The sequence below is a fragment of the Mesocricetus auratus genome, unplaced genomic scaffold, assembly GCF_017639785.1.
Source record: "Mesocricetus auratus isolate SY011 unplaced genomic scaffold, BCM_Maur_2.0 Super-Scaffold_100038, whole genome shotgun sequence".
Classification (NCBI taxonomy): Eukaryota; Metazoa; Chordata; class Mammalia; order Rodentia; family Cricetidae; genus Mesocricetus; species Mesocricetus auratus.
Window position 1 is genome coordinate 11457259 of NW_024429216.1, and position 26653 is coordinate 11483911.

General features: G+C 49.9%; 1 protein-coding gene across 2 annotated transcripts; it reads right to left on the reverse strand.

The window, feature by feature from the left end:
* Positions 1–402: 402 nt before the first annotated feature.
* Rsph6a (radial spoke head 6 homolog A) lies at positions 403–26591 on the reverse strand. Of its 2 annotated transcripts, none has more exons than XM_005086289.4 (6): positions 25886–26589; positions 22257–22488; positions 9932–10693; positions 5298–5442; positions 4085–4202; positions 403–788 (listed from the first exon to the last, which is right to left on the reverse strand). In XM_005086289.4, the coding sequence occupies exons 1-6, from the start codon at positions 26497–26499 to the stop codon at positions 551–553; spliced, it is 2109 nt and encodes a 702-aa protein (XP_005086346.1). In that variant the 5' UTR covers positions 26500–26589; the 3' UTR covers positions 403–550. The 2 variants fall into 2 exon arrangements, with proteins under 2 accessions (XP_005086346.1, XP_040590228.1); XM_040734294.1 differs by having other exon boundaries at positions 550–788; positions 4089–4202; positions 25886–26591.
* Positions 26592–26653: the final 62 nt, after the last annotated feature.

Here is a 26653-nt window from a genome sequence, read left to right on the forward strand (position 1 = left end):
TAAAAACTGAATGGGGTTGGAGGGCCCAAGTTCAGTTCCCAGTCCCCATATCAGGGGGACTCACAAATGCCTGTTATGTTAGTAAGGCAACATGGGACCTGGCTCCTTCTTCTGGCCTCTGAAGGCATCTTCACACACATACACAGACACCCACATACACATAAATGAAAATCTTTAAAAGCAAGCTAGCTTCTGGGCGTTGGTGGCACACGCCTTTAATCCCAGCACTCGGGAGGCAGAGGCAGGCGGATCTCTGTGAGTTCGAGGCCAGCCTGGTCTACAGAGTGAGCTCCAGGACAGCCAGGGCTACATGGAGAAATCCTGTCTTGAGAAACCAAAAACAAAGAAGTAAATCAGTGCACGCAAACGTGAAGAAGGAATGAATGAGCCAACTGCCGGGTATGATGAATGAATGAATGACTTAGCGGCTGTGCCGTGGGGGCGGGGTTTATTGGGAGCCCTGGGTGATTCCTGCCCGTGTCCTGCAAGGGCTGGGGAGAAACTGGAAAAATACGATCTGTAACTACAAATGGGGGCAAGGCCGTGGGACTCAGTCCTCTAGGTCTTCGTCCTCCTCCTCCTCCTCGTCCTCTTCCTCCTCCTCGGCGGCCGCCAGGGCCTGCTCCTGAGCAGCCTTCAGGGCCTGCTCCTCCTCCACGGTGGGGTCGCTCATCTCCATGATCTCGGGGCCGCTGGGGTACTCCTGCTGAATCGGAGCCGGCAGGGAGGGGTTGAAGTTCTCAGGGCTGTACTTGTGACCCCAGCCAATGTACAGGTTCTCAAACTTCCTAGGGAGACAGGCAGACATTCCCTTTGAGGGCGGCACTCGGTGCAGCGGCGGAGCGGCGCTGCAGTCACCATGGGCAGGTGGGAGGAACACACGGGGAGCTTCTCGGTCCGTCTGTCCGTCCCGGTCTGCGTTCACCAGGTCTAAAGTGGCCATGCCACCGACAATTGGCAAGGGGACTGGAGGGCTGAGTGTGTGTGTGTCTGTGTGTCTGTCTGTATATCACCTGTGCTGGTTTGTGCACATGCGTGCAGTGCCTGCAAAGGCCAGAAGAGGGCACCAGGCCCCAGGGGTTGGAGTTGCAGATGGCTTCGAAGCTGCCCAATTTGGGTGCTGAGAACCTGAGCTCAGTACAAGCTCTCCACTTTGAAGACGCGGTCTCTCTGTAAACAGCTCTGGCTGGTGTGGAACACACTTACGCACACGAGGCCGACCTCAGACTGCTACAGCTCTGCCTGCTTCTGCCTTCGGAGTGTGGGGACTGAAGGGGGCATTGCCCGAGCTCAGCTCTTAACTTATATTTTGAGGCAGAGTCTCTTCACCAGGTCTGGCACTCCTTAATTCTGCCAGGCTGGCTCACTAGTCAATTCCAGGGATCCATTGATCCCCAGCCCCTCACTGGGGAGATTCTAGGCAGGGGCTCTACCACTGAGCCACACCCCAGCCCCTCACTGGGGGATTCTAGGCAGGGCTCCACCACTGAGCCACACCCCAGCCCCTCACTGGGGGATTCTAGGCAGGGCTCTACCACTTAGCCACGCCCCAGCCCCTCACTGGGGGATTCTAGGCGGGGCTCTATCACTGAGACACACCCCAGCCCCTCACTGGGGAATTCTAGGCAAGGACTCTATCACTGGGACACGCCCCCAGTCCCTCACTGGTTTGGGCAGCAAATACTTTACCCACTAAGCCGTCTTCTCAGCCTTTGATGTCTTCTATCCCTAATCATGTCTGAGTCTATTGGTCTCTGGTCTCGTGTTGCCAACATCCCTCACTGCCTCCCTTTGCTGATTTCTCATTTCATTCTCAGGGAGTCACAGATGGCGACTGCCTTACGTCTACTGAACCTTGTTTGAAGAGTCAGTTCACATTCAGTCTTGGTGTGTTTCCGTGGACACCAGAGAAGAACTGTGTTCTGCTGTTTTAGGGTGCAGTGACTTCGATTTAATTTTAGTTAATTTCGATTTTAAAAATAAAACATACTTAATTTGGCTATTGGAAAACCTCCAAAGAGTCCTGGGACAACTTGGGTACATGAATCTGCTGTTACTTCTTTTTTCTCTTTATGGGAGTATGTCACCACATATCCTAGACTGGCCATAAACTGGAAACTCCTGCTTCAGCTTCCTTGGTGCTTGGATAACAGATACGTATTAGGAGTCTGGCTAAGGTTAATTTATTTCTCCTAGTAGTACTGGAGGTTGAAGCCAGGGTCTTCTGTCATTTAGGAAAGCACTTATCTGCTGAGCCACACCCCCAGCCCCTCACTGGAGGATTCTAGGCAGGGGCTCTACCACTGAGCCACATCCCCAGCCCCTCACTGAGGGATTCTAGGCAGGGGCTCTACCACTGAGCCACACCCCCAGCCCCTCACTGAGGGATTCTAGGCAGGGGCTCTACCACTGAGCTGTATGTATGTAGCCTCAGTTCTTTTTTTTTTAATCTTGAAATACATTCTAGGTTGCTCCAGCTAGACTTAAGCTCCCTCTGCAGCCAAAGCTGGCCTTGGAATAACTCATGTTCTCTCTGCCTTGGCTTCCTGATTATCTGAGCTTACTGGAGTCATGAGCCTGTGCCACCAGACCAGCAAGTCTTTGTGATGAAAACTTCACATCCAAACTGAAATTCATTTTACTGGAAAATATATTCCAGATTCTGAAAACTTGTTATGAAATAAAGAATGAAAATTAGGAGCTGTGTGGTGGTGGCACACACCTTTAGTCCCAGCACTGGAGAGGCAGAAGCAGGTAGATCTCTGTGAGTTCGAAGCCAGCCTGTTCTGCAGAGCGTGCGACACCAATGCCCAGATTCAAGAGTTTCTTATAGGGCCAAGTATGACGACATGCACCTGTAATCCCAGTACTCCAGAAATGGAGGCAGGAGGATTGGGAGTTCAAGGCCTGCCAGAGCTGTATAGTGAAAACCTGCATGGACAACAATAAGGTTCTTTGGGGGCTACAGAGACAGAGGTACAAGCCAGACAAGTGAAGTCTGAAATGCACACACACACACACACACACACACACACTTTGCACGCATGCACACAGGCGCTCACACAATGCGCACACACATGCACACACACATTTGCACGCACATGCATATATATGTATTCGCACATGGGCTGGAACACAGACATGCACAATTTAAAACAATTCTTAGGCACTTGTGGTGGCGCATGCCTTTAATCCCAGCACTCGGAAGGCAGAGGCAGGCGGATCTCTGTGAGTTCGAGGCCAGGCTGGACCAACAGTCTCCAAAACAATACAGGGAAACCCTGTCTCGAAAAACCAAAAAAAAAAAAAAAAAAAAAGAGAGAGAGACAAAAATACATGGGCGAATTACTGAACTGGCGGATGCAGGGATGGAGGACCGGATGGCGGGTGAGGGGATGCTGGGTAAGTGGGGGAAGGGCGGGAGGGAGGGCCGGTGTGGAGATGAATGGGCATGAGGATGTAGGGGCCAGTAAAACTCAGTTTGATTTTCAGAGATGTTTTTAAACGTTAATGTTTGGCCAGAGTAAGAGGGTTAGAGAAATCCTAGTCCCAAATTCTGCACAAACAAAAAAATAATTCACAAGAATATGGTCAAAAGGAGGGGGGGGGAGAGGGAGCTGTGATTGACATGTGAAACAAGCTTGTTTCTAACTTAAATAAATAATTTTAAAAAAGAATATGGTCAAAGCATCAAATTTCCGTGAAACTCCTTCAGGACTAAGCCCAGAGCTCAACAATGCTGTGACCATCCAGGGTTCAGAGCAGACAAGCCCTGCCCTCTGGTGGACGGATCTAGTATCGCAGCCAGGCTCTCTGAAGGCTGGGCTGGACTGGGAGGTTGGTGAGCTTATTTAGGGGTTTAGAGTCAATTTAAAGGTTAAAAAGGTTGGAAGTGTCAATATGTATTTTTGAGACTGGGGTCTCTCTATGTAGCCCTGGCTGTCCTGGAACTCTCTCTGTAGGCCAGACTGGCCTCAAACTCGCAGAGATCCACCTGCCTCCGCTGGGGTTAAAGGCGCACGCGCCACCACTGCCTGGCTGGTAGGTACCATAGACAATCCCTCGGGTCAAGGTAAAATCGTACTTGCCAACGGCGTAGGCGTAGGCCCCTGGCCAGAGGTTGGAGCGCACAATGGCCACCGAATATTGCGGGCTGAGGCTGCAGGAGAGACGGGTGGTCCAGGGCGACAGGTGCATGATCTCTGTCGTGAGGAGGAGGAAGAGCACAGTGGTGTCAGGGGTCCCCAAGCCCCGCCTTACTACATGGGTGGAGAGGAGGCCCAGAGGAGCCCAGGCGGGAGTTACAAATCACACGGAGAGCCCGGGCTCTGGCCCCTCTCTGTCCTGATGTGCAGAAGCCGCACCACCTGCCTCTGCTTCCGGGAAGGAAATGAGGACACCTGTGTCACCACCCCCCCCATGGGTGGTAGTGAGGTCTGGCAGCCATGCCACCAGCAGGGAGCTCCCAGGACCAGGGCGCTGTGGCCTCATGCACAGGACCGGGGCCACCCTCCCTCTCTGCTCCAAGTGTCCCAGCCTTAGGGGGTCCCTGCCACGAATACAAAATCCAACCCTTGGCTGCCTCCCCTGGGGGGGGCTCCTAAACTCTCTCTTCCCCAAGCCTGGGGTCGGGTGAAGGGGCTCAAAAGACCTTCTCCCAGTTAGGTGTGGGGACACAAGCCAGTAATCCCAGCACGGAGGCGGCCAGCCTGGGCTACAGAGTGAGACCTGCCTTAAACAGCGATTCCCACGGCAGCCCCCCCCCCCCCGTGAGAGAGAAAACTAGGAAAGAGACTCTGCTTCAAGGCCATGGTGATTGTTATGTGCCAGTGAGGCTTAGTGACAAGAGGGACACATTCTACCAGACCCATGGTTTTTTTTTTTTTTTTTTTTTGGTTTTTCGAGACAGGGTTTCTCTGTGGCTTTGGAGGCTGTCCTGGAACTCGCTCTGTAGACCACGCTGGTCTCGAACTCACAGAGATCCGCCTGCCTCTGCCTCCCGAGTGCAGGGATTAAAGGCGTGCGCCACCACCACCCGGCTTCAGACCCATGGTTTTGTTGTTGTTGTTGTTTTGGAGGGGGTCTTTGTTTGTTTTTAAAAAACAGGTTCTAAGTAGCCCAGGCTGGTCTCAAACTCCTTGTGTAGCTGAGGATGCCTCCTGAGCCTCCTGCTTCTCCCTCCCTAAGGCTGGGGTGACAGACTTGTGCACAGAAGTTGGGTGACACCAGGGTCCCCACACCCCCAGCCCCTCGCAGGCCGGCACTGCCCCTGCCCCCAGGGGAGGACTTGGACTCACCCGCGTCTTCGGAGAGGGGGGTCAGAAGTGGAGGACCCACCTCCTGCTCCACCTCCTCCAACCCCTCGTCTGCCTTCTCCTCCTCCTCCCCTAGCTCCTCCTCCTCCTCTGTCTTCTGCATGGGGTTCACCCACGTACAGCGACCCTGGGGGTGCAGAGGCAGACTCAGCTGGCACCCACACACAGAGCCCAACCTACTCTGGGAGAAGGCGGAGGTGCCAGACAGGACCCGAGGACACTGGTCCTGTCCCCAGTGAGCATCAGGGTGGGGACACATTGCTGAGAAAAGAGACCTCAGCATTCTCTCTCTCTGTCTCTCTCCCTCTCTCTCTCTCTCTCTCTCTCTGTCTCTCTCTGTCTGTCTGTCTGTCTCTCTCTCTCTCTGATACTGATGTCAAGCAAACACTGAGCTACACACTCCCAGCTTCATTTATTTTGATGTTGCTATTTTCTTGCTTTCTTGTTGTTTTTCAAGACACTGTTTCTCTGTGTAGCCCTGGCTGTCCTGGAACTCGCTCTGTAGACCAGGCTGGCCTTGAACCCAGAGATCTGCCTGCCTCTGCCTCCCGAGTGCTGGGATTAAAGGTGTGTGTCACCAACACCCGGCGGCTCTGTTGTTTTTGACACAGGGTCTTGTTCTGTGACCTTGAACTCCGTCTGATCACTAACCGCTTTTTGAATAAGAAGTACAGGCCGGCACACAGCATAGCGCCACCTCCCATTTCCCCACCGCGAAGCAGGGTCAGTCAGTGCCTGTCCTGGTCACAGTTCTTTGAAGCACGCATGGCAGCTTGTGCCTGCTGTGCCGGTTTGCAGCTGCTGTTGTGTGGGTTTGTTTATCAGCTTGATACAAGCTAAAGTCATCCAGGAAGAAGGAAACTCGGCTGAGGAAAAGCCTCTATCTGATTGACCCGGAAGCAAGTCTGTGGGGCATTTTCTTCATTAATGATTGATGTGAGAAGGCCCAGCCCACTGTGGGCGGAGCCATCTCTGGACCAGTGGTCCTGGGCTGTGTAAGAAATCATCACACACCCACACACTCACAAACACAGTCACACAGACACACTCATGCACACACACACTCACACACACAGTCACACAGACACACTCACACACACTCACACACACATACACTCACACACACACACACACACACACACACACACACACGTGTACTGGTGGCTCACGCCTTAAATCCCAGCGCTCAGGAGGCAGAGGCAGGTGGATCTCTGAGTTCCAAGTCAACCAGGGCTACACAGAGAAACACTTTCTTGAAAAGAAAAAAAGAAAAGAAAGGAGAGCTATTTGAATGTAATCAAGTACTGCAAAGTCAGCAACAGTAGTTGACTGAATGAATCAATTCACTAGTGAATTAATTAGATGTCCCCAGCTGGGCCAGTGAGACGGTTTAATGGTTAAAAGTGTCTATGGAAAAGCCTGCCGTCCTGGGTTCAGTTCCCAGGACCCACATTGTGGAAGGTGAGAGCAATTCTCCCGGGAGGACTAAAACCCAAGGCTGATGTCAGGACCCCGAAGGCACTCTGACACAACCAGCATTGTCGCCACCTGTACCCATTCAAAAACCCTAAAAACACGCTCTGCTGAAGAAAAGGGCACTGCCGGTCACGGCGTCTGTTACAGCAGCCGGTTTCCCCAGAAGCGAGCCTACAGCCCCTGACCTGAGCTGATGAACACCATTCCTGTTTCAGGAAGAAATGCCCATTACAGCGCTGTCCTTGCCTGTCCTGGGCCCTAGGGCGTGGAGCCTGTGCCTGGTCCCTCTTTAAGACCAAGGTCCGCCGGGCATTGGTGGCGCACGCCTTTAATCCCAGCACTCGGGAGGCAGAGGCAGGCGGATCTCTGTGAGTTCGAGGCCAGCCTGGTCTCCATAGTGAGTTCCAGGACAGCCTCCAAAACAATACAGAGAAACCCTATCTCGAAAAACCAAAAAAAATAAATAAATAAATAAAAATAAAAAGACCAAGGTCCATCTGACCCCAAGGTGTCTGTTGGGGGTAATCAACCAATTCCTATTCAAGGAAATAAGGAGGGCAGGGCATGAGGGATGGATGGATGATGATGGATGATGATGGATGATGATGGATGATGATGGATGATGGATGATGGATGATGATGGATGATGATGATGGATGATGATGGATGATGATGGATGATGATGATGGATGATGATGGATAATGATGGATGATGATGGATGATGATGGATGATGATGATGATGATGATGGATGATGATGGATGATGATGGATGATGGATGATGATGGATGATGATGGATGATGATGGATGATGATGGATGATGGATGATGATGGATGATGATGGATGATGGATGATGATGGATGATGATGGATGATGATGATGATGGATGATGGATGATGATGATGGATGATGATGGATGATGATGATGGATGATGATGGATGATGATGGATGATGATGATGATGGATGATGATGGATGATGATGGATGATGATGGATGATGATGGATGATGATGGATGATGGATGATGGATGATGATGGATGATGATGGATGATGATGATGATGATGGATGATGATGGATGATGGATGATGATGGATGATGATGATGGTGGATGATGATGGATGATGATGGATGATGGATGATGATGGATGATGGATGATGATGGATGATGATGGATGATGATGGATGATGATGGATGATGATGATGATGGATGATGATGGATGATGATGATGATGGATGATGATGGATGATGATGGATGATGATGGATGATGATGGATGATGATGATGGATGATGATGGATGATGATGGATGATGGATGATGATGGATGATGATGGATGATGATGATGGATGATGATGATGGATGATGATGGATGATGATGGATGATGATGGATGATGATGGATGATGATGATGATGGATGATGATGGGTGATGATGGATGATGATGATGGATGATGGATGATGATGGATGATGATGGATGATGATGGATGATGATGGATGATGATGATGGATGATGATGGATGATGATGGATGATGGATGATGATGGATGATGGAGGATGGATGATGATGATGGATGATGATGATGATGATGGATGATGGATGATGATGGATGATGATGGATGATGATGGATGATGATGGATGATGGATGATGATGATGATGATGGATGATGGATGGATGATGGATGATGATGGATGATGGATGGATGGATGATGGATGATGGATGGATGGATGGATGATGGATGATGGATGATGGGTGATGATGGATGATGGATGATGATGGATGATGATGGATGATGATGGATGATGATGGATGATGGATGATGGATGATGATGATGATGATGGATGATGGATGGATGATGGATGATGATGGATGATGATGGATGATGATGGATGATGGATGATGATGGATGATGATGGATGATGGATGTATGTATGGATGATGATGGATGATGATGGATGATGGAGGATGATGGGTGATGATGGATGATGGATGATGATGGATGATGATGGATGATGATGGATGATGATGGATGATGATGGATGATGGATGATGATGGATGATGGGTGATGATGGATGATGATGGATGATGATGGATGATGATGGATGATGATGGGTGATGGATGATGATGGATGATGATGGGTGATGATGGATGATGATGATGGATGATGATGGATGATGATGGATGGATGATGGATGATGATGGATGATGGATGATGATGGATGATGATGATGATGGATGGATGATGATGGATGATGATGGATGATGATGGATGATGATGGATGATGATGGATGATGATGATGGGTGATGATGATGGATGATGATGGATGATGATGGGTGATGATGGATGATGGAGGATGATGGGTGATGATGGATGATGGATGATGATGGATGATGATGGATGATGATGGATGATGATGGATGATGATGATGATGGATGATGATGGATGATGATGGATGATGGATGATGATGGATGATGATGGATGATGATGATGGATGATGATGGATGATGATGGATGATGATGGGTGATGATGGGTGATGGATGATGATGATGGATGATGGATGGACAGCAGGTGGCTGGATCAGTGAATGGATGTTGAGTGGATGGGTGGGTGGGTGGGTGGGCAGACTGATCAGTGTATAGAGAGGGAGATGGTTGGGTAGATGAATACGGTGGATAAATATGGATTGATGGACAGTTGACAGACCAGTGGGGGGATGGACAGACTAATGAATGGATTGATGGGTGAATGGATCTGTGGTTGGAAGGCAGGGTAGCTGGGTGGAGGGTTTGTCTGGTTGATGGATAAGTAGATGGTGGATGGGTGGATGGGTTGGGTGGGTGGGTGGAGCCAAGGGAGGATGTTGGGTGGATGAACCAATGTGTGAATGGATGGATAGATGAATGGATGTGTGGTTGGATGGTTGGGTAGATGAGCGAGTGTGTGGACGGATGAGTGAGTGAGTACAATACTGGATGGATGAATTCATGGATGGATGGATGCACGCATGGATGCACGGTTGCACAGATGCATGGACTGAGAGACACGGTCAGCATCACGCGTGCGTTTATCACACAGATGCTGGGCTGCGTTGGGGTGGGTCCTGCTCGGGGCACTCGGTCCTCACCTGCGGCAGGATGTGCTGCATGTGATGTACCCAGTTGGCCATGGAATCCACGAGCTCCAGAACAGGGATGCCCTCGAAGTCGGGGTTCTCCTCGAAAGAGTCGCGCCCCGCGCCGCCCTCCTCCTCCTCATCGCCCTCCTCCTCGCCGAACTGGTAGAAACCCAGCGGGCTGATGTGCGTGGCGGCCGAGATGCGCGCAATTTGCGCGCGTAGGTAGTTGGCCTCGTTGCCCGGGAAGGGCGGGTAGCTGACGACCGGCGTGTCCAGGAAGCCGGTGAAGAACTTCTTGATCTTGCGCGCGCTCACGATCTGCGCGGGCGTCACGTGCGGCAGGCGCGTCCACGGGCGGCCCGGCTCGTTGCACACGAAGTACAGGTACTTGTTGGCCCCCGTGCGGCTCTCCTCCTTGGGGATGACGGGCGGCGGCTTCCACTGCGGTTTGGGCACCTCGTCCACCACCTTCTCCTCGTCCTCCTCGCCCTCCTCCTCGCCGTGCGCCTCCAGGACCTCGCCTCCCTCCATCTCCTCCACCTCCTCCTCCTCGCCCTCCTCCTCGCCCTCGCGGAACTCCACCTCGGCCACCAGGTAGCTGCGGCTCAGTCCCAGGATCTTGCCCCAGAAGCGGCACGTGTGGATGGGCTGCTGCTCCACCAGCTGCCTCAGGGCCAGGAAGATCCGGAAGCTTTCGTCCGAGCTCAGCCCCACGCCCGCTTGCTCGAAGTAGAAGGCGGTCTCCATGATGTTGGGCACCGGGGTGTCGGTCTGCACAGGGATGGGAGAGAGGGCGGAAGGCTGAAAGGCTCCGGGGTCGGATTGTCACTCTCGCCACCGCCTGGGTCCCCGGGGATGGTACTCTGGTCTGCAGCCTCAGCACTAAGACCTGAGCCAGCCCCGTAGAGTAAGAACCCGGCTAAAGCCACCAGTCCGGGGAATGTCCTCAAGGAGGGTATCCCTTGATGCAAAAGATAGAGAGAGAGAGAGAGAGAGAGAGAGAGAGAGAGAGAGAGAGAGAGAGAGAGAGAGAGAGAGAGAGAGACAGAGACAGAGAGAGAGAGAGAGAGAGACAGAGAGACAGAGAGACAGAGAGGGACAGAGAGAGACAGAGAGAGAGAGAGAGAGAGAGAGAGAGAGAGAGAGAGAGAGAGAGAGAGAGAGAGATGAAACCACACCAGGAGGAGATCTTTTTTGTCCTGACAGAAATGAAGGACAGAAAGCCCGAAGCCACAGCAGCTCGTGGGGAGCCAACAGGCGAGGCTTGGGTGGCCATACTCTACACCCCGACAGCGATGAGGTGACAGGTGGAATTGGGCTTCGGGCGCACAGTTTGCTCTACTACCCTGGCCTTCTTGTTCTACTGGACAAAAAGCCACTGTTGCCAGGCACGGTGGCGCCCAGCACTGGGAAGGCAGAGCCCGATGGATCTCTGAGTTCGAGGCCAGCCTGGTTTGCAGCTCAACTTCCAGCCAGCCAGAGATTGCTGCCAAGACTGTCTAAAAATCAACGCCACTGTTAGCCATGGTGTCTGTGAGTTACAACCCCACGCACTGCCTACCTTTCCACCATGCTCTTGGTTCATGAAGGCCGGGATGGGGTGGAGAATGCAGGGAGGGAGGGAGAGAAGACCAGAAAAATGATGCTTGACAAGAATCCTGGGGGTGAAGCCGGGCGGTGGTGGCACACGCCTTTAATCCCAGCACTCAGGAGGCAGAGGCAGGCGGATCTCTGTGAGTTCGAGGCCAGCCTGGTCTACAAAGTGAGCTCCAGGACAGCCTCCAAAGCTACAGAGAAACCCTGTCTTGAAAAACCAAAAAAAAAAAAAAAAAAGAAGTGAAATGTGTGTTGTGGAGTATGGCCTCTGTCATCTGCTCAACAGGGGGGGTCACAGGCCACAAAGCTCAACATTCCTGTGTTTAGCAATACTGAAATCACCAGCAGCGCCCTAAACTAAGTCACAGCAGCTGAGAAACAAGCTGTCCCAGATGTCTGGCTGGGTTCCTGGCCATCGTTGGAGTCTCTGCCTGCAGATTCACAAGGCATCTTGTGCGCACATGTGCATGCGTGTGTGGGAGCATGCGTGTATGCGTGCGTGCGTGCGTGCGTGTGTCCTGCTTTTTTTTTTTCCGAGACAGGGTTTCTCTGTGGCTTTGGAGGCTGTCCTGGAACTTGCTCTGTAGACCAGGCTGGCCTCGAACTCACAGAGATCTGCCTGCCTCTGCCTCCCGAGTGCTGGGATTAAAGGCGTGCACCACCAATGCTCCCCCCTCCCTCTCTCTCTCTCTCTGTCTCTCTCTCTCTCAGGTTCAGTATTGTAATATCTCTGACAACGTTTAGTCCTTGGTGTGTTCTGTGCTCCTCATGTTTTTTTTTTTCAAGACAGGGTTTCACTGGCTGTCCTGGAACTTGCTCTGTCAACCAGGCTGGCCTCAAACTCAGGAATTCACCTCTTTCTGCTTCCAGAGTGCTGGGATGAAAGGCATGAGCCCACCATGCCTGATGTCACATGAGTTATGGTTTTGTTTTTCTAAATCTGTGAAGTTTTACGTGGGGATTTTCATAGGAATTGTACTAGGTTTTTTTTTCTTTTTCTTTTTTTTCCACAGGCCCCTTTCAACCTCCTATAACTTTTTTTTCATTTTTTAAAATTTATTTTTAAGTTTAAATTTAGATTAGAAACAAGGTTGCTTCACAAGTCAGTTCCAGGTCCCTCTCCCTTTCCCTCCCCTCCTCCCATGTCCTCCCCCCAATCCCCCCATTATCCCCTCATTTCCCCAGGGAGGGTGAGGCTCTCCATGGGGGTGTCCGTAGTCTATCATTTCACCCAGGGCAGGGCCTAGACCTTCCCCCAAGAGTCCGGGTTGAGAGTGCACCTCACATTGTTGGATGGGAGTCCAAAGTCCATGTGTATACTCGGGATGAGTACTGATCTACTGCCCAAGGCTGAATAGATTCCCTAGGCCTCCTCACTGACACCCACATTCAGGGGGTCTTGATCAGTCCCATGCTGGATTCCCAGGCATCAGCCTGGGATTCAAGAGTTAACCTTGGTCAGGTCAGCTGTTTCAGCCCAGTCTTAACCCCTTTGGTCATCAGTTCTCCCTCTCTGTTACTGGCTTTCTTGAGTTCAGCTCAGTGCTTAGCTGTGGGAGTTTGCCTCTTCTTCCATCAGCCACTGAATGAAGTTTCTGTTTCCCAGACTCTCTGGCCATGGGACTGTAGCCTGGCATTCCCCAGATCTATGTCTAAAATCCATATATGAGAGAGTACATGCCATGTTTCTCTTTTTATGACTGGGTTACCTCACTCAGGATGGTTTCTTCTAGTGTCATCCATTTGCCTGCAAATCTCAGGATTCCATTGATTTTTTTCTGCTGAATAGTATTCCATTGTGTAAATGCACCACAGTTTCTCTATCCACTCTTCGGTTGAGGGGCATCTAGGTTGCTTCCAAGTTCTGGCTATTGCAAATAATGCTGCTATGAACATAGTGGAGCAGATGTCCTTGTTGTATGAATTTGCCTCTTTGGATATATGCCTAAGAGTGGAGTTGCTGGGTCTTGTGGTAGGTTTATTCCCATTTTTCTGAGCAATCTCCATACTGATTTCCAAAGTGTCTGAATAAGTTGGCACTCCCACCAGCAATGGAGGAGTGTCCCCCTTTCACCACATCCTCTCCAGCATAAATTGTCATTGGTGTTTTTGATTTTAGCCATTCTGACAGGAGATGGTTTCTCAGAGTTGTTTTGATTTGCATTTCCCTCATGGCTAAGGACGTTGAGCACTTTCTCAAGTGCCTCTCAGCCATTTTAGACTCCTCTATTGAAAATTATCTATTTAGTTTTGCAGCCCACTTTTTAATTGAATCCTTTGGTGTTTTGGAGATTTGCTTCTTGAGTTCTTTGTAAATTTTGGAGATCAACCCTCTGTCAGATGTGGGGTTAGTGAATATTTTTTCCCATTCTGTGGGCTGCCTTTTTGTCTTGCTGACTGTGTCCTTTGCCTTACAGAAGCTTCTCAGTTTCAGCTTTATTTATTAATCGTTGATCAACGATTTATTAATCGTTGATCTCACTGTCTGTGCTAGTGGTGTTATGTTCAGGAAGCTGTCTCCTGTACCAATTCGTTCAAGAGTACCACCCACTTTCTCTTCTAAGAGGTTCAGTGTGGCTGGATTTATGTTGAGGTCTTTGATCCATTTGGACTTAAGTTTTGTGCATGGCGATAAACACGGATCGATCCGCATTCTTCTACATGCCAGCCTCCAGTTATGCCAGCACCATTTGTTGAAGATGCTTTCTTTATTCCGTTGTATATTTGTAGCTTCCTTGTCAAAGATCAGATGTTCATACGTGTGTGGGTTAATATCCGGGTTTTCAATTCGATTCCATTGGTCTACCTGTCTATTTTTGTGCCAATACTAAGCTGTTTACAGGACTATAGCTCTATAATAGAGCTTGAAGTCAGGGATGGTGATGCCTCTGGACATTGCCTTGTTGAACTGGGTTGTTTTGACTATCCTGGGTCTTTTGTTTTTCTATACAAAACTGATTATTGTTCTTTCAAGGTCTGTGAAGAATTGTGCTGGGATTTTAATGGGGGATTGCATTAAATCTGTAGATTGCTTTTGGCAGGATTGCCATTTTTACTACATTGATCCTACCTATCCAAGAGCATGGGAGATCTTTCCATTTTCTGAGGGCTTCTTTAATTTCTTTCTTTAAAGATTCAAAGTTCTTGCGATACAGGTCTTTCACTTGTTTAGTTAGTGTTACCCCAAGGTATTTTATGTTGTTCGTGGCAATTGTAAAGGGTGATGTTTCTCTGATTTCTTTCTCAGCCCTTTTATCATCTGTATATAGTAGGACTACTGATTTTCTTGAGTTGATCTTGTAGCCTGCCACTTTTGCTGAAGGTGTTAATCAGCTGTAAGAGTTCCCTGGTAGAGTTCTTTGGGTCATTTATTTAAACTTTCATATCATCTGCAGACAGTGAAAGTTTGACCTCTTCCTTCCCAATTTGTATCCCCTTGATCCCCCTTTGTTGTCGTATGGCAATAGCTAGAACTTCAAGTACCATGTTGAACAGGTATGGAGAGAGTGGACAGCCTTGTCTTGTTCCTGATTTTAGTGGAATTGCGTTGAGTTTCTGTCCATTTAGTTTGATGTTGGCTGTTGGTTTACTGTATATAGCTTTTATTATGTTTAAGTATGTCCCTGTTATCCCAGATCTCTCCAAGACCTTTATCATGAATGGGTGTTGGATTTTGTCAAAGGCTTTTTCAGCATCTAGTGAGATGATCATGTGGTTTTTCTTTCGCAGTTTGTTTATATGGTGGATTACATTGATGGATTTTCGTATGTTGAACCATCCCTGCATCCCTGGGATGAAACCTACTTGATCGTGATGAATGATTGTTTTGATGTGTTCTTCGATCTGATTTGCCCAGTATTTTATTGAGTATTTTTGCATCAGTGTTCATAAGGATATTGGTCTGAAGTTCTCTTTCTTAGTTGTGTCTTTGTGTGGCTTGGGGATGGAATTGTACTAGTTTTTTTGTTTGTTTGTTTTTCGAGACAGGGTTTCTCTGTATTGTTTTGGAGGCTGTCCTGGAACTCACTCTGTAGACCAGGCTGGCCTCGAACTCACAGAGATCCACCTGCCTCTGCCTCCTGAGTGCTGGGATTAAAGGCGTGCGCCACCAACGCCCGGCTGATTGTGTTTTCTTCTTCTTCTTCTTCTTCTTCTTCTTCTTCTTCTTCTTCTTCTTCTTCTTCTTCTTCTTCTTCTTCTTATCAGTTTTGAATCTTGAAACTCTACTGTGTTTATATGGTCCAAGAATTTTCTAGTTGGCTTAATAGGAACTCTAAGCAAAGAATCATGTCATCTGCACAAGGCGATAGTCTGTCCCTTCCTATTTGCATCCCCCTATGTCCTTCTCTTGACCAACTGCTGCAGCTATGACTGAGCAGCACATACCAGATGGGAGGAGAGAGTGGCCATCCTCGTATCGATCCTGCTTTTAGAGAAAGACTCTCTGTTTGTCTCCATCTAGTGTAACATTGGCTGGAGTTGTGCTGTGTAAAGCTCTTTATTATTGTGAGGACCATTCCACCTATTCCTAACATCTCCAGAACTCCTATCATGAAGGCATGCTGAACTTTGTCAAATGCCTTTCCAGAGTCAGCTGAATTAATCACGTGTGGTTACTATCCTAGAGTGTTTATGGTGGGTCACACTTACTGATGTACACGTGTCACACTGACCTTGCCTTTCTGGGATGGAGCCCACCTGGTCATAATGTGTGACCTTCATGTGTTTTGTTAAGAAGGTTCACATCGCCAGGGGCTGGTGGCACATCCCTGTGTTTGGGATTGGCCACTTGTGTTTTCAGACCCTGGGGCGCACCATTAGGTTGTTTATTCAGCGTCTCTCAGCTTCTTCATACATGTGGGTGGGCTTATCACGGTTAGCGTTCCTCTTCAGAGTCCAGTGGCTGCACCCCAGGGCTTCAGACAGGACGTGACTGAATTTTCATTTGACTCTAGGGATTTCTTTCATTTCCTTTTCTTTTTTGAAGTATTCCTATTTTTTAAAAATATTTATTTATTGTGTGTATTCAGTCTTCTGCCTGCATGCCAGCAGAGGGCACCAGATCTCATTCAAGGTGGTTGTGAGCCACCATGTGGTTGTCGGGAATTGAACTCAGGACCTCTGGAAGAACAGTCAGTGCTCTTAACCTCTGAGCCATCTCTCCAGCCCCCTCTTTCATTTCCTTTCTAATTTCTTTTTTTGTTTTGTTGTTGTTTTGAGACAGGGTTTCTCTGTATTACTTTGGAGGCTGTCCTGGAACTCACTCTGCAGACCAGGCTGGCCTCGAACTCACAGAATCTGCCTGCCTCTGCCTCCCGAGTGCTGGGGTTGAAGGCGTGCACTACATTAGATCAGCTGTAATCTGCTTGGTGTGGTAGGATGGAGAGAAAAACCCAGGCACCTGGTCCCCAGACATGATTTGCTAGTGTGGCTACATTTCAGCACAGGTTGGTCTGACACTTAGCTAAGATGAGCCTTGACTTGCTGGGAAAAACAAAACCCTGGTTCTTCTTTCTCTCATCTGGTTTCTGCTATTAGGAAAATCATCTCTACCATTTGAGACCATGCTCTGTTTTGCTGTGAGACAAGGTCTCTTGTACCCACGTGACCCTTAAACTTGTCCATGTAGCCAAGAATGGGCTTGAACTTCTAACCTGCTGGCTCCATCCATGTCCTAAGTGCTTGGATTACGGGTATGTGCAACCACAGTCAGTGTGGTGCTGGGCGTTGGACCCAGGCCTTCACGCATCCTAGCTAAGCCCTCTACTGCCATATTCCCATACTTTTTTTTCAGTGCTAGGCATCAAACCCACAGCCTTTTGTGTATCGGGCAATCTTTCTACCCACTGAGCCACACCCCCAGACCCTCACTGGGGGATTCTAGGCAGGGGTTCTACCACTGAGCCACACCCCTAGCTCCTCACTAGGGGATTCTAGGCAGGGGCTCTACCACCGAGCCACACCCCCAGCTCCTCACTGGGGGATTCTAGGCAGGGGCTCTACCACTGAGCCACACCCCCAGCTCCTCACTGGGGGATTCTAGGCAGGGGCTCTACCACTGAGCCACACCCCCAGCTCCTCACTGGGGGATTCTAGGCAACTGCTTTACCACCCAGCTATACACTCAGATTGGATTTTTGGAGGGGAGGGCTTAAGATGAGATCTGTAGCTGGTTGGAGGTAGCACATGCCTTTAATCCCAGCACTCACTTGGGAGGCAGAGGCAGAGGCAGCCTGGCCTACAGAGTGAGTTCCAGGACAGCCAGGGCTACAGAGGGAAACCCTGTCTTGAAAAACCAAACCAAAACAACAACAAAAGGTGAGCTGTCCTTAAGGGGCCCATGCAGGTTTTGAAATCACTCGACCCAGTCCAGGGAAAACTGGCAATCCTCCTTCCCCAGGCTCGTGGAAAGGCACAGAGAGGGTCACCTGGAAGCAGACTGCAGTTCGTGTGGTGTGTAGTGTAGGTGACAGTTCTAGGCAGTAAAGAAGGATGGACCATGGCATTGACAGAGTTACAGCTGGCCAGCCATGCAGAAGACACACAAAATGAGAAAAAGTGGGGGCCTGTCCTGAGCCAGGTGGGAAAGCAAATGTAAATGCTCAAACAGGGCTCTGTCCCTCCCCAGAAACAAGCACAGGCCACGGATACCCAGCTTTTCTCTTTAGATGCTGAGAACTCTGGGGCTGGGGACACCGTCTGGCAGATATCACACTTGCCTACCTCTTTCCCGCCAGCCAGCTCCCAAATCACCACACAGAGACTTACTATGACAGCTCAGCAGGTAGCTTAGGCTTGTTTCTAACTAGCTCCTATAACTTAAATTAACCCATTTCTATTAATGGACATGCTGCCACATGGCTAGTGGCTTGTTACGTCAGCTCCTACACGCCATGCTCGCTCCATGGCTCCTTTAGACTCCACCCTTTTTCCCAGCGTGCTCTCTGCCCTGAAAACCCTGCCTAGCCATTGGCCGTTTAGCTTTTTTATGAGACCAATTACAGTGATGTGTCTTCTCACAGTGTGCAGGAGTATTCCACAATAGCCCACCACGCATGGGAAGGACAGCAGAAATCCTGTAATCACATGACTGCCATCCCAGCCCTCAGGAGGTAGAGGCAGGAGGATACCCAATGTCATCCCTAACTACATAGCAAGTTCAAAGCCTCAGGTACTATCAGACCCTCCCTTTGTCCAAATCTTGCCTCCCCACCCTTCAAAAATAAAAAAGAAATAAAGAAAACGACTGTTTCCAGTTCTAAGGAGATGAGTCTTGGTTTTCTTTCCAGGGCCTATCAAGACATTAAGTTCATACAGGGTAGGACTTGGAAGGGAGAAGTGAACCAAGGGATACTCTATTGAGGCAGGACCTCCTGGGATCTAGAGCTAAGGGGGGAAGGCCATCTAAGGCATATCCCTTATAAAATAATCTTTTTAAAGTAAGTCTTAAAATTTTTTTATGTGTATGAATGCTTTGCTTGCAAGTATATCAGTGTTTTGCCTACATGTGTATCTGAATACCATGTATGTGCCTGATGCTCTTGGAGGTCAGAAAGGACATCAGGTCTCCTGGAACTTTTCCATGTAGTTTTTTTCTTAAAAACAGGGTCTCAGTCAGGCAGTGGTGGCGCACGCCTTTAATCCCAGCACTCGGGAGGCAGAGTACCTGCAGGCAGATCTCTGAGTTCAAGGTCAGACTTGTCTACGAAACAAACTCCAAGATAGGCTCCAAAGCTACACAGAGAAACCTCGTCTCAAACAAACAACCAGGGTCTCACGTATCCCAAGCTGGTTGACCAGATGGATGGGAACTGCCATGCAGGTGTTGGGAAACAAATATAGGTTCCTCTTGGAAGAGCAGCCTATGCTCTTAACTACTAAACCACTTAGAACTTAAAAAAAATATACTTTCTTTTTTTTTTAATTGGAATGAGTCCGCTTTAAATCCTTTAACAGCAGCCATGGTAATTCCAGCTCCAATCTAAGAATGTATTTTCTCGTTTGTGTGCACATCAGAGGACAACTTGTGGAAGCTTGCTCTCTCTTCTCAGCACGTGAGTGGGTCCTGGGGACCATACTTGGGTTGTCACACTTGGTGTCAAACACCTTTACCCACTGAGTCATCTCACCAACCCCGCTCACCCAATTTTTAAAAGATTTGAGATAATATCTCACTCTGAGTCCTGGAAGTCCTGAAACCCCTCTGGGAAGCCCATGCTAGCCTCTTGCCTCAGCTCTCCTGGGGATCTCTACCTTTTTTAAACAAACACACACCACAGAAACTAAACAGGTCTCATGCATCCCAGGCTGGTTAACCTGGGAGGCACCATGTGGCTGAGGACGACCTTGAATTCCTGTTCCACCTCCCAAGAGCTAGGGTTACAGGTGTGTACTACCAAACCCAGTTTATGCAGCTCTGGGGAGGAAGCCGGGGCAAACACACTACCAACTGAGCCATGTTCCCAGACCCTCACCCAAATTGTGTGCATCACTGCATTCTGGAACAAAAGACTGTGACCTTAAGTACTCTGAGGATGGAGACTATTCTTCGGTCATGGGTGGAAGAGTTCTTAGCTGGCTCTAACTTATAAATGGGGAAACTGAGGAAGGAATGGATTCTGAGTCGAGAGACTTGGAAGCAGTAGGAAAGGTTTGTGAGGGGAGAGAGGATGAATTATTTCGTCAAGATGAGAGACCAGGCTCCTTTGCATGACAACCAGGGACAGCTTCCAGAAGGCAGAGCCAAGTACCTGTCCAGTCCCTTGCTCTTAAAACAACAACAACAACAACAACAAACAAACAAACACACAAAAAACAAAGAAAAAACCCAACATTGTCTCGTGTATCCCAGGCTGGTTGACCAGATGTCTGGGAACTGCCATGCAGATGTTAAGAACCAAATATAGGGTATGCTTTGTCTTCATTCTCACTTAGTTCTAGGAAGTCTTTATTTCTTCCTTGACCCAGGAATGGTGCAATTGAGCATTGTTCAATTTCCATGAGTTTGTAGGGTTTCTGCAATTTGCGTTGTTGAATTCTAACTTTAAAGCATAGTGATCCGGTAAGATACAGGGGGTTATTCCAATTTTTTTATTTTTATTTTTTGTATCTGTTGAGGTTTGCTGTGTTGCTGAGTATGTGGTTGATTTTAGAGAAGGTTCCATGTGGTGCTGAGAAGAAGGTATATTCTTTTGTGTTTGGATGGAATGTTCTATAGATGTCTGTTAAACCTAATTGGGTCAAAACTTCTGTTAGTTCCTTTGTTTCTTTGTTAGTTTCTATCTGGTATTCCTGTCTAGTGCTGAGAGTGGGGTGTTGAAGTCTCCCACTATAAGTGTGTGAGGTTTTATGTATGATTTGAGATTTACTAATGTTTCTTTTACGAATGTGGATGCCTTTGTATTTGGGGCATAGATATTCAGAATTGAGACTTCATCTCTTTTCATTGATCTTAGTTTGAAGTCTAGTTTGTTAGATATTAGGATAGCTACACCAGCTTGTTTCTTGGGCCCATTTGATTGGAAAATCTTTTCCCAACCCTTGGTTCTGAGGTAACGTCTGTCCTTGAAGTTGAGGTGTGTTTCTGTATGCAGCAGAAGCATGGATTCTGTCTTTGTATCTATTCTGTTAGCCTGTGTCTTTTCATAGGTGAGTTAAGACCATTGGTATTCAGGGATATTAATGACCATTCATTGTTGATTCTTGTTTGCTTTGGATTTGGTGGTGGTGGTATTGTGTGTGGATTTCACCCCCTCTTTTTCTTTTGGTGAAGTGGGATTATCTATTGCCTATGTTTTTGTGAGTGTAGTTAACTTCCTTGGGTTGGAGTTTTCCTTCTAGAACTTTCTGTGTGGCTGGATTTGTGGATATTTATTGCTTAAATCTGGTTTTGTTATAGAATATCTTGTTTTCTCCATGTATAGTGACTGAAAGCTGGGTATAGTAGTCTGGGCAGGCATCCATGGTCCTTTAGCGTTTGTAGAACAGCTATCCAGGACCTTCTGGCTTTGGGAGCCCATTCCCTATGGAGGCATACTATTTCAGCCCAGATAGACGGAGGAGGCCTAGGCCCTCCCCCAAATGATGTGACAGACTTTGGTGATCCCCCATGGAAGGCCTCACTATCCTGGGTGGAGATTAGTTGGGGCATCAGTGGGGGTGGCATGGAAGGATGGGAGGGAGAGGGAACGGGAGGGGGGGATTGATATGTAAAATAAGATTGTTTCTAAATAAAAAAAATTTAAAAAAACAAACAGGACTGGAGAGATGGCTCAGCGGTTAAGAGCACTGACTGTTCTTCCTAGAGGTCCTGAGTTCAATTTCCAGCAACCACATGGTGGCTCACAACCACCTTGAATGAGATCTGGTGCCCTCTGCTGGCATGCAGGCAGAAAACTGTATACACAATAAATAAATAGTAAAAAAAAAACAACAACAACAAAAAAAACAAATATAGGTCCTCTTGGAAGAGCAGTCGGTGCTCTTAAGTGCTAGGCCATCTCTCCAGTCCCTGGTTAGACCTTTAAAAATAAGCTTTTGTTAAGGTGTCCCAGATACTGCTTCAGGTCGCCCTCAAGGTCCCTTCCGCAGGCGCAGTCGATACTGTATTGCCGGCCAGTCACTCCTGTTGTACCTCCAGCGCGGACCGTGGCACAGGCCGGTCCCCCAGCCACTCTTGCATCCCCGCCCGCCCGCCCCCCCTGCCCCCCCCGCCCCCCCTCCACACCGGCTCACTCACCACCTCCTCTTCCATCTCCTGCTCGCCTTCTCCTCCGCCCCTGCTGAACAGGGCCTTTTGCTTCTCGGCCATCTCGTAGGTGGGCTGCATCTCGGGGTCGTCTCGCAGCGTGTCCAGCTTGGGGTGGAACCACTCCCACTGCGTGTTGCGGTTCAGCGTCTCCAGGATGGACAAGGGGTCCTCCGGCCGCTGGTTCAGGATCTTGGTCAGCAGGTTTACCAGGTGCTCGTACCTGCCTCCCAGCAGCGGAGGGGGTTGGAGGACACCACGCGGTCAGCGCCCTGAGCCTGCTGCTTAGCGCCCCGTCCCCTGTCTACTGCTGAGGACACAGGAGTCCCTGCCCTGGTGGAACTGGCATTCTGATGATGACACACGGATGGCTGACTATTGCCAGGGTGGGGTACCAAGCGTCCTTCCCTCCTTTCTTCTCTGTAGCAGGGTCTCATATGTGGCCCAAGCTGCCCTTAAACATGCAATCTGGCCAGGCGTTGGTGGCGCACGCCTTTAATCCCAGCACTCGGGAGGCAGAGGCAGGCGGATCTCTGTGAGTTCGAGACCAGCCTGGTCTACCGAGCGGGTTCCAGGACAGCCTCCAAATCCACAGAGAAACCCTGTCTGGAAAAACCAACAAAACAAAACAAAACAAAACAAAACAAAACATGCAATCTGACCTCGAGATTTCTGTTTAATATTAAGCGGCCATAGACAATGCAGTAAGGCATGAAAAGGAAAGGGGATTACAGTAGAGTTAGTTTTAATTAATTCTGCTCACTTAGGGGCTGGAGAGATGGCTCAGAGGTTAAGAGTACTGGCTGCTCTCCCAGAGATCCTGAGTTCAGTTCCCAGCAACCACATGGTGGCTCACACCCATCTATAAGGAGATCTGGTGCCCTCTTCTGGCTTGCAGACAGACATGGAGACAGGATTATTCATAAAAAATAAATAAATCTTTAAAAAAATTCTGCTTACTTAAAGGGATTAAAATAGAAAATGGATGAGCTGGGCGTTGGTGGCGCACGCCTTTAATCCCAGCACTCGGGAGGCAGAGGCAGGTGGATCTCTGTGAGTTCGAGGCCAGCCTGGTCTACAGAGTGAGTTCCAGGACAGCCTCCAAAACAATACAGAGAAACCCTGTCTCGAAAAACCAAAAAAAAAAAAAAAAAAAAAAAAAAAAAAAGAAAATGGATGACAACAGAATGAACAAAATTGTTTAGGCTCACAGACAGTGCCTGGGTGGCAGGAAGATCCTGGGGTGGGGGTGTGTGCTTGGCACACTGGAAGATGGAAGTTTAATGTCACCAAAACAGTATAAGGGAGAAGAAGCCAGAGTGATCATAGTCCCATGGTGGCTTCCATCCATCCACTCAGCCCAGGCACCAGGCTGAGCATTTGAGAGCATTATTGAATTCCTTTTTTTCTTTTGGCTTTTTAAGACAGGGTTTCTTTGTATTGCTTTGGAGCCTATCCTGGCACTTGCTCTGTAGACCAGGCTGGCCTCGAACTCACAGAGATCCTCCTGCCTCTGCCTCCAGAGTGCTGGGACTAAAGGCGTGTGCCACCAACACCTGGCTGCATTACCGACACACACATATACCACCCAACCTTCCAGGGAACTAATGTTTAGGAAATCTGGCTCAGCACACTTTGAAACCAGGCTGGTCTCATGCAAACGTTCATACAAGCCTTTCTGCGGCAATGCAAACCAGTCTGTGACTAGTCTCAAGTGTGGAGGAGGGCCCATTCTGGCAGTAGGAAGGTAAGAGAGGAGGCTGGTCAGGGAGCCCAGGGGCAAAATGCTTGCCTAGCTTATAGGAGGCCCTGGGTTCAAACTCCAATGCCATAAAATAAATAACAGAGGTAATTTAGAGGGAACCGGAGAGATGGCCCAGCGGTTAAGAGCACAGGCTGCTCTTGCAGAGGACCTGACTCTATTTTGTTCTGAAGATTTATTTATTATGTATACAGAATTCTGCCTGCATATACACCTGCACACCAGAAGAGGGCACCAGATCTCATTATGAATGGTTGTGAGTCACCATGTGGGTGCTGGGAATTGAACTCAGGATCTCTGGGAGAGCAGCCAGTGCTCTGAACCTGTGAGCCACCTCTCTAGCCAGCTCCCCCCACCCCATTCTGTGCTTAGCACCCACATGGTGGCTCAAAACCATTCGGTTTCGGAGGATCCAGTGCCCTCTTCTGGCCTCCAAAGGCACTGCAAGTATGTGGTGCACTTTACATGCGTGCAGGCAAAACACTCAAGCACACTAAATTAATATCTTTCCGATGTAGAGTTCATTGTATTCTTATGTGTACAACTGCTTTGCCCATATGCATGCATGCATGCATGCATGTATGTATGTATGTACACCACATGCATGCCTGATGCTTGCAGGGCTGGAAAGGTGTTGGATTCCCTGGAGCTGAGCTGCCCTCTGGGTGCTGGGAACCAAACCTGAGTCTTCTGCAAGAGCAATAAATGCTCTTAAAGATGTATTTATTATGTTTAGTGTTTCGCCTGCAGGCCAGAAGAGGGCACCAGATCTCATTACAGATGTCTGTGAGCCACCATGTGGTTGCTGGGAATTGAACTCAGGACCTCTGGGAGAGCAGCCAGTGCTCTTAACCTCTGAGCCATCTCTCCAGCCCCTAACTATTTTAAAATCTTGAAAGGGCTGGAAAGACAGCTCTCTACTTCAGAGGACATATGGCTGTAGCAGGGAACCAGAGTTCAGTTGCCAACACTACACGAGGCAGCCCACAACGGCTAAACTCGAGTTAAGTAGCTTCACACACACACACACACACACACACACACGCACGCACGCACGCACGCACGCACGCACACACGCACACACACACAGAGTTAAACAGATAAAGATGAAACCTTGGAAAAAGAAGAAGCGAGACTGCTCAGGGTATTTCAGGAGGAACCCCTGAAGCTCTCAAGACTGGAAACGTGTTGGCGGAACACCTACAGGTTAACTTCGCCTGGATCCGGGGCCTGAGGTCGAGACAGCTAAGTAACGAGTGCAAGCAGGGTGCACTGTCCGCCTTCGGTCGATAGGGGGCGCGTTCTTAGCGCAGGAGGGGTGGAATTGGCTCAGCCAGGCCCGCCGCGTCCCAGACACAGCAGCGCCCCCCCCCAAGCCTGGCTGTGCCCTATCCCGGGACCACGGTTCCTCTTGTTAGGCCACCACCTAAGCCTTTCTCGTCGGTTCCATCACGTCCAACATTCATCTCTCATTCTCTGTACCGCACCGCATGGAAGAGGGAGGGGACCGCGACTGCAGCTCAGTGACCGACCACCACCCTCGGACAGGGGCGTCAGACAAGAACCGGGCCCTGGGAGCTGGCGGCCTCGTTGCGCGTTGCTGGCTCTACCACTTCTTGGCTGTGTGACTTTCCATAAGCAACCCAACCTCTCTGATCCAGTGTCTTGCAGGAACGGGCTTAGAAGCCGCGTGAACCCCCGCGACTCCGTGTTAGGCTGGAGTGGGCTGGCACTTTTCCAGGCCTCCCTCAACTCTCTGGCTAGGTGAGATGCCCGCAGGGACCCCACACCCGGGGCAGCCTGGGCTAGCGCCCTTCCCAGCCTGCTCCCGCTCCCGCCACCCGCCAGCCCCGCTCACAGGCTGAGGTTGCAGTTCACGCTGGTCTGCAGCAGGTAGGCCTTGGCGTTCTGCACCGCCAGCTCGCGGGGCTCGGGGTCAGGCACCTCTCCCACGAAGGGCATGAAGCCCAGGCCCGAGGGCCCGAGGTGGAGGGTGGGGTCGTCCCTCAGGTACGGCCCGTGCTGCGTCGTCTGGTCCTCGCTGGGGTACATGCTGAACGGGCCCAGGAGGCTGGCCCCCGGGTCCTGGTAGGAGGTCTCCAGCTGCTCCAAGAGGCCCCGAGGGAACTGCTGCATCATTCTGTCCTCGTCCGTGTAAGCCTGCGCCGAGAGCTCCGCGGGGAAGCCGGGTGGGTAGCCCAAGCTCATGGAGCGGGTGTAGTCCGTGCCCTCCTCGCTCTGGTCCTCTGGGATCAGGCTGGACCTCTGAGACCAGTGCGGCAGGCCGGTGCCCTGACTGCCCTGACTGCCCCGGCTGCCCCGCTGCGGAGGCGGGGGCGGAGGCTGGTGGCCGCCATCCTCGGGGATGCCTAGCAGAGGCTGCGAGTACTGTCGACTGCGAGTCCTCTCGGAGCCCTGGGAAGTCCTCCGGTCCTGGGACGAGGGGTCAGCGTTGGGCGGTGGCTCCCCCATGTCTCCACAGTGCGTGGACCTGCCGGAGGAGGGCTAGCCAGGGCTGGCGGCGCCCGCACCCCGCCTGCCGTTACTTTCCCAGCGCGGGCGCCCGCAGACGGCAGCTGCGTGTGCGCATGCGCAGCCGGGTACTGGCTCCGGCCGGCTCGACAAG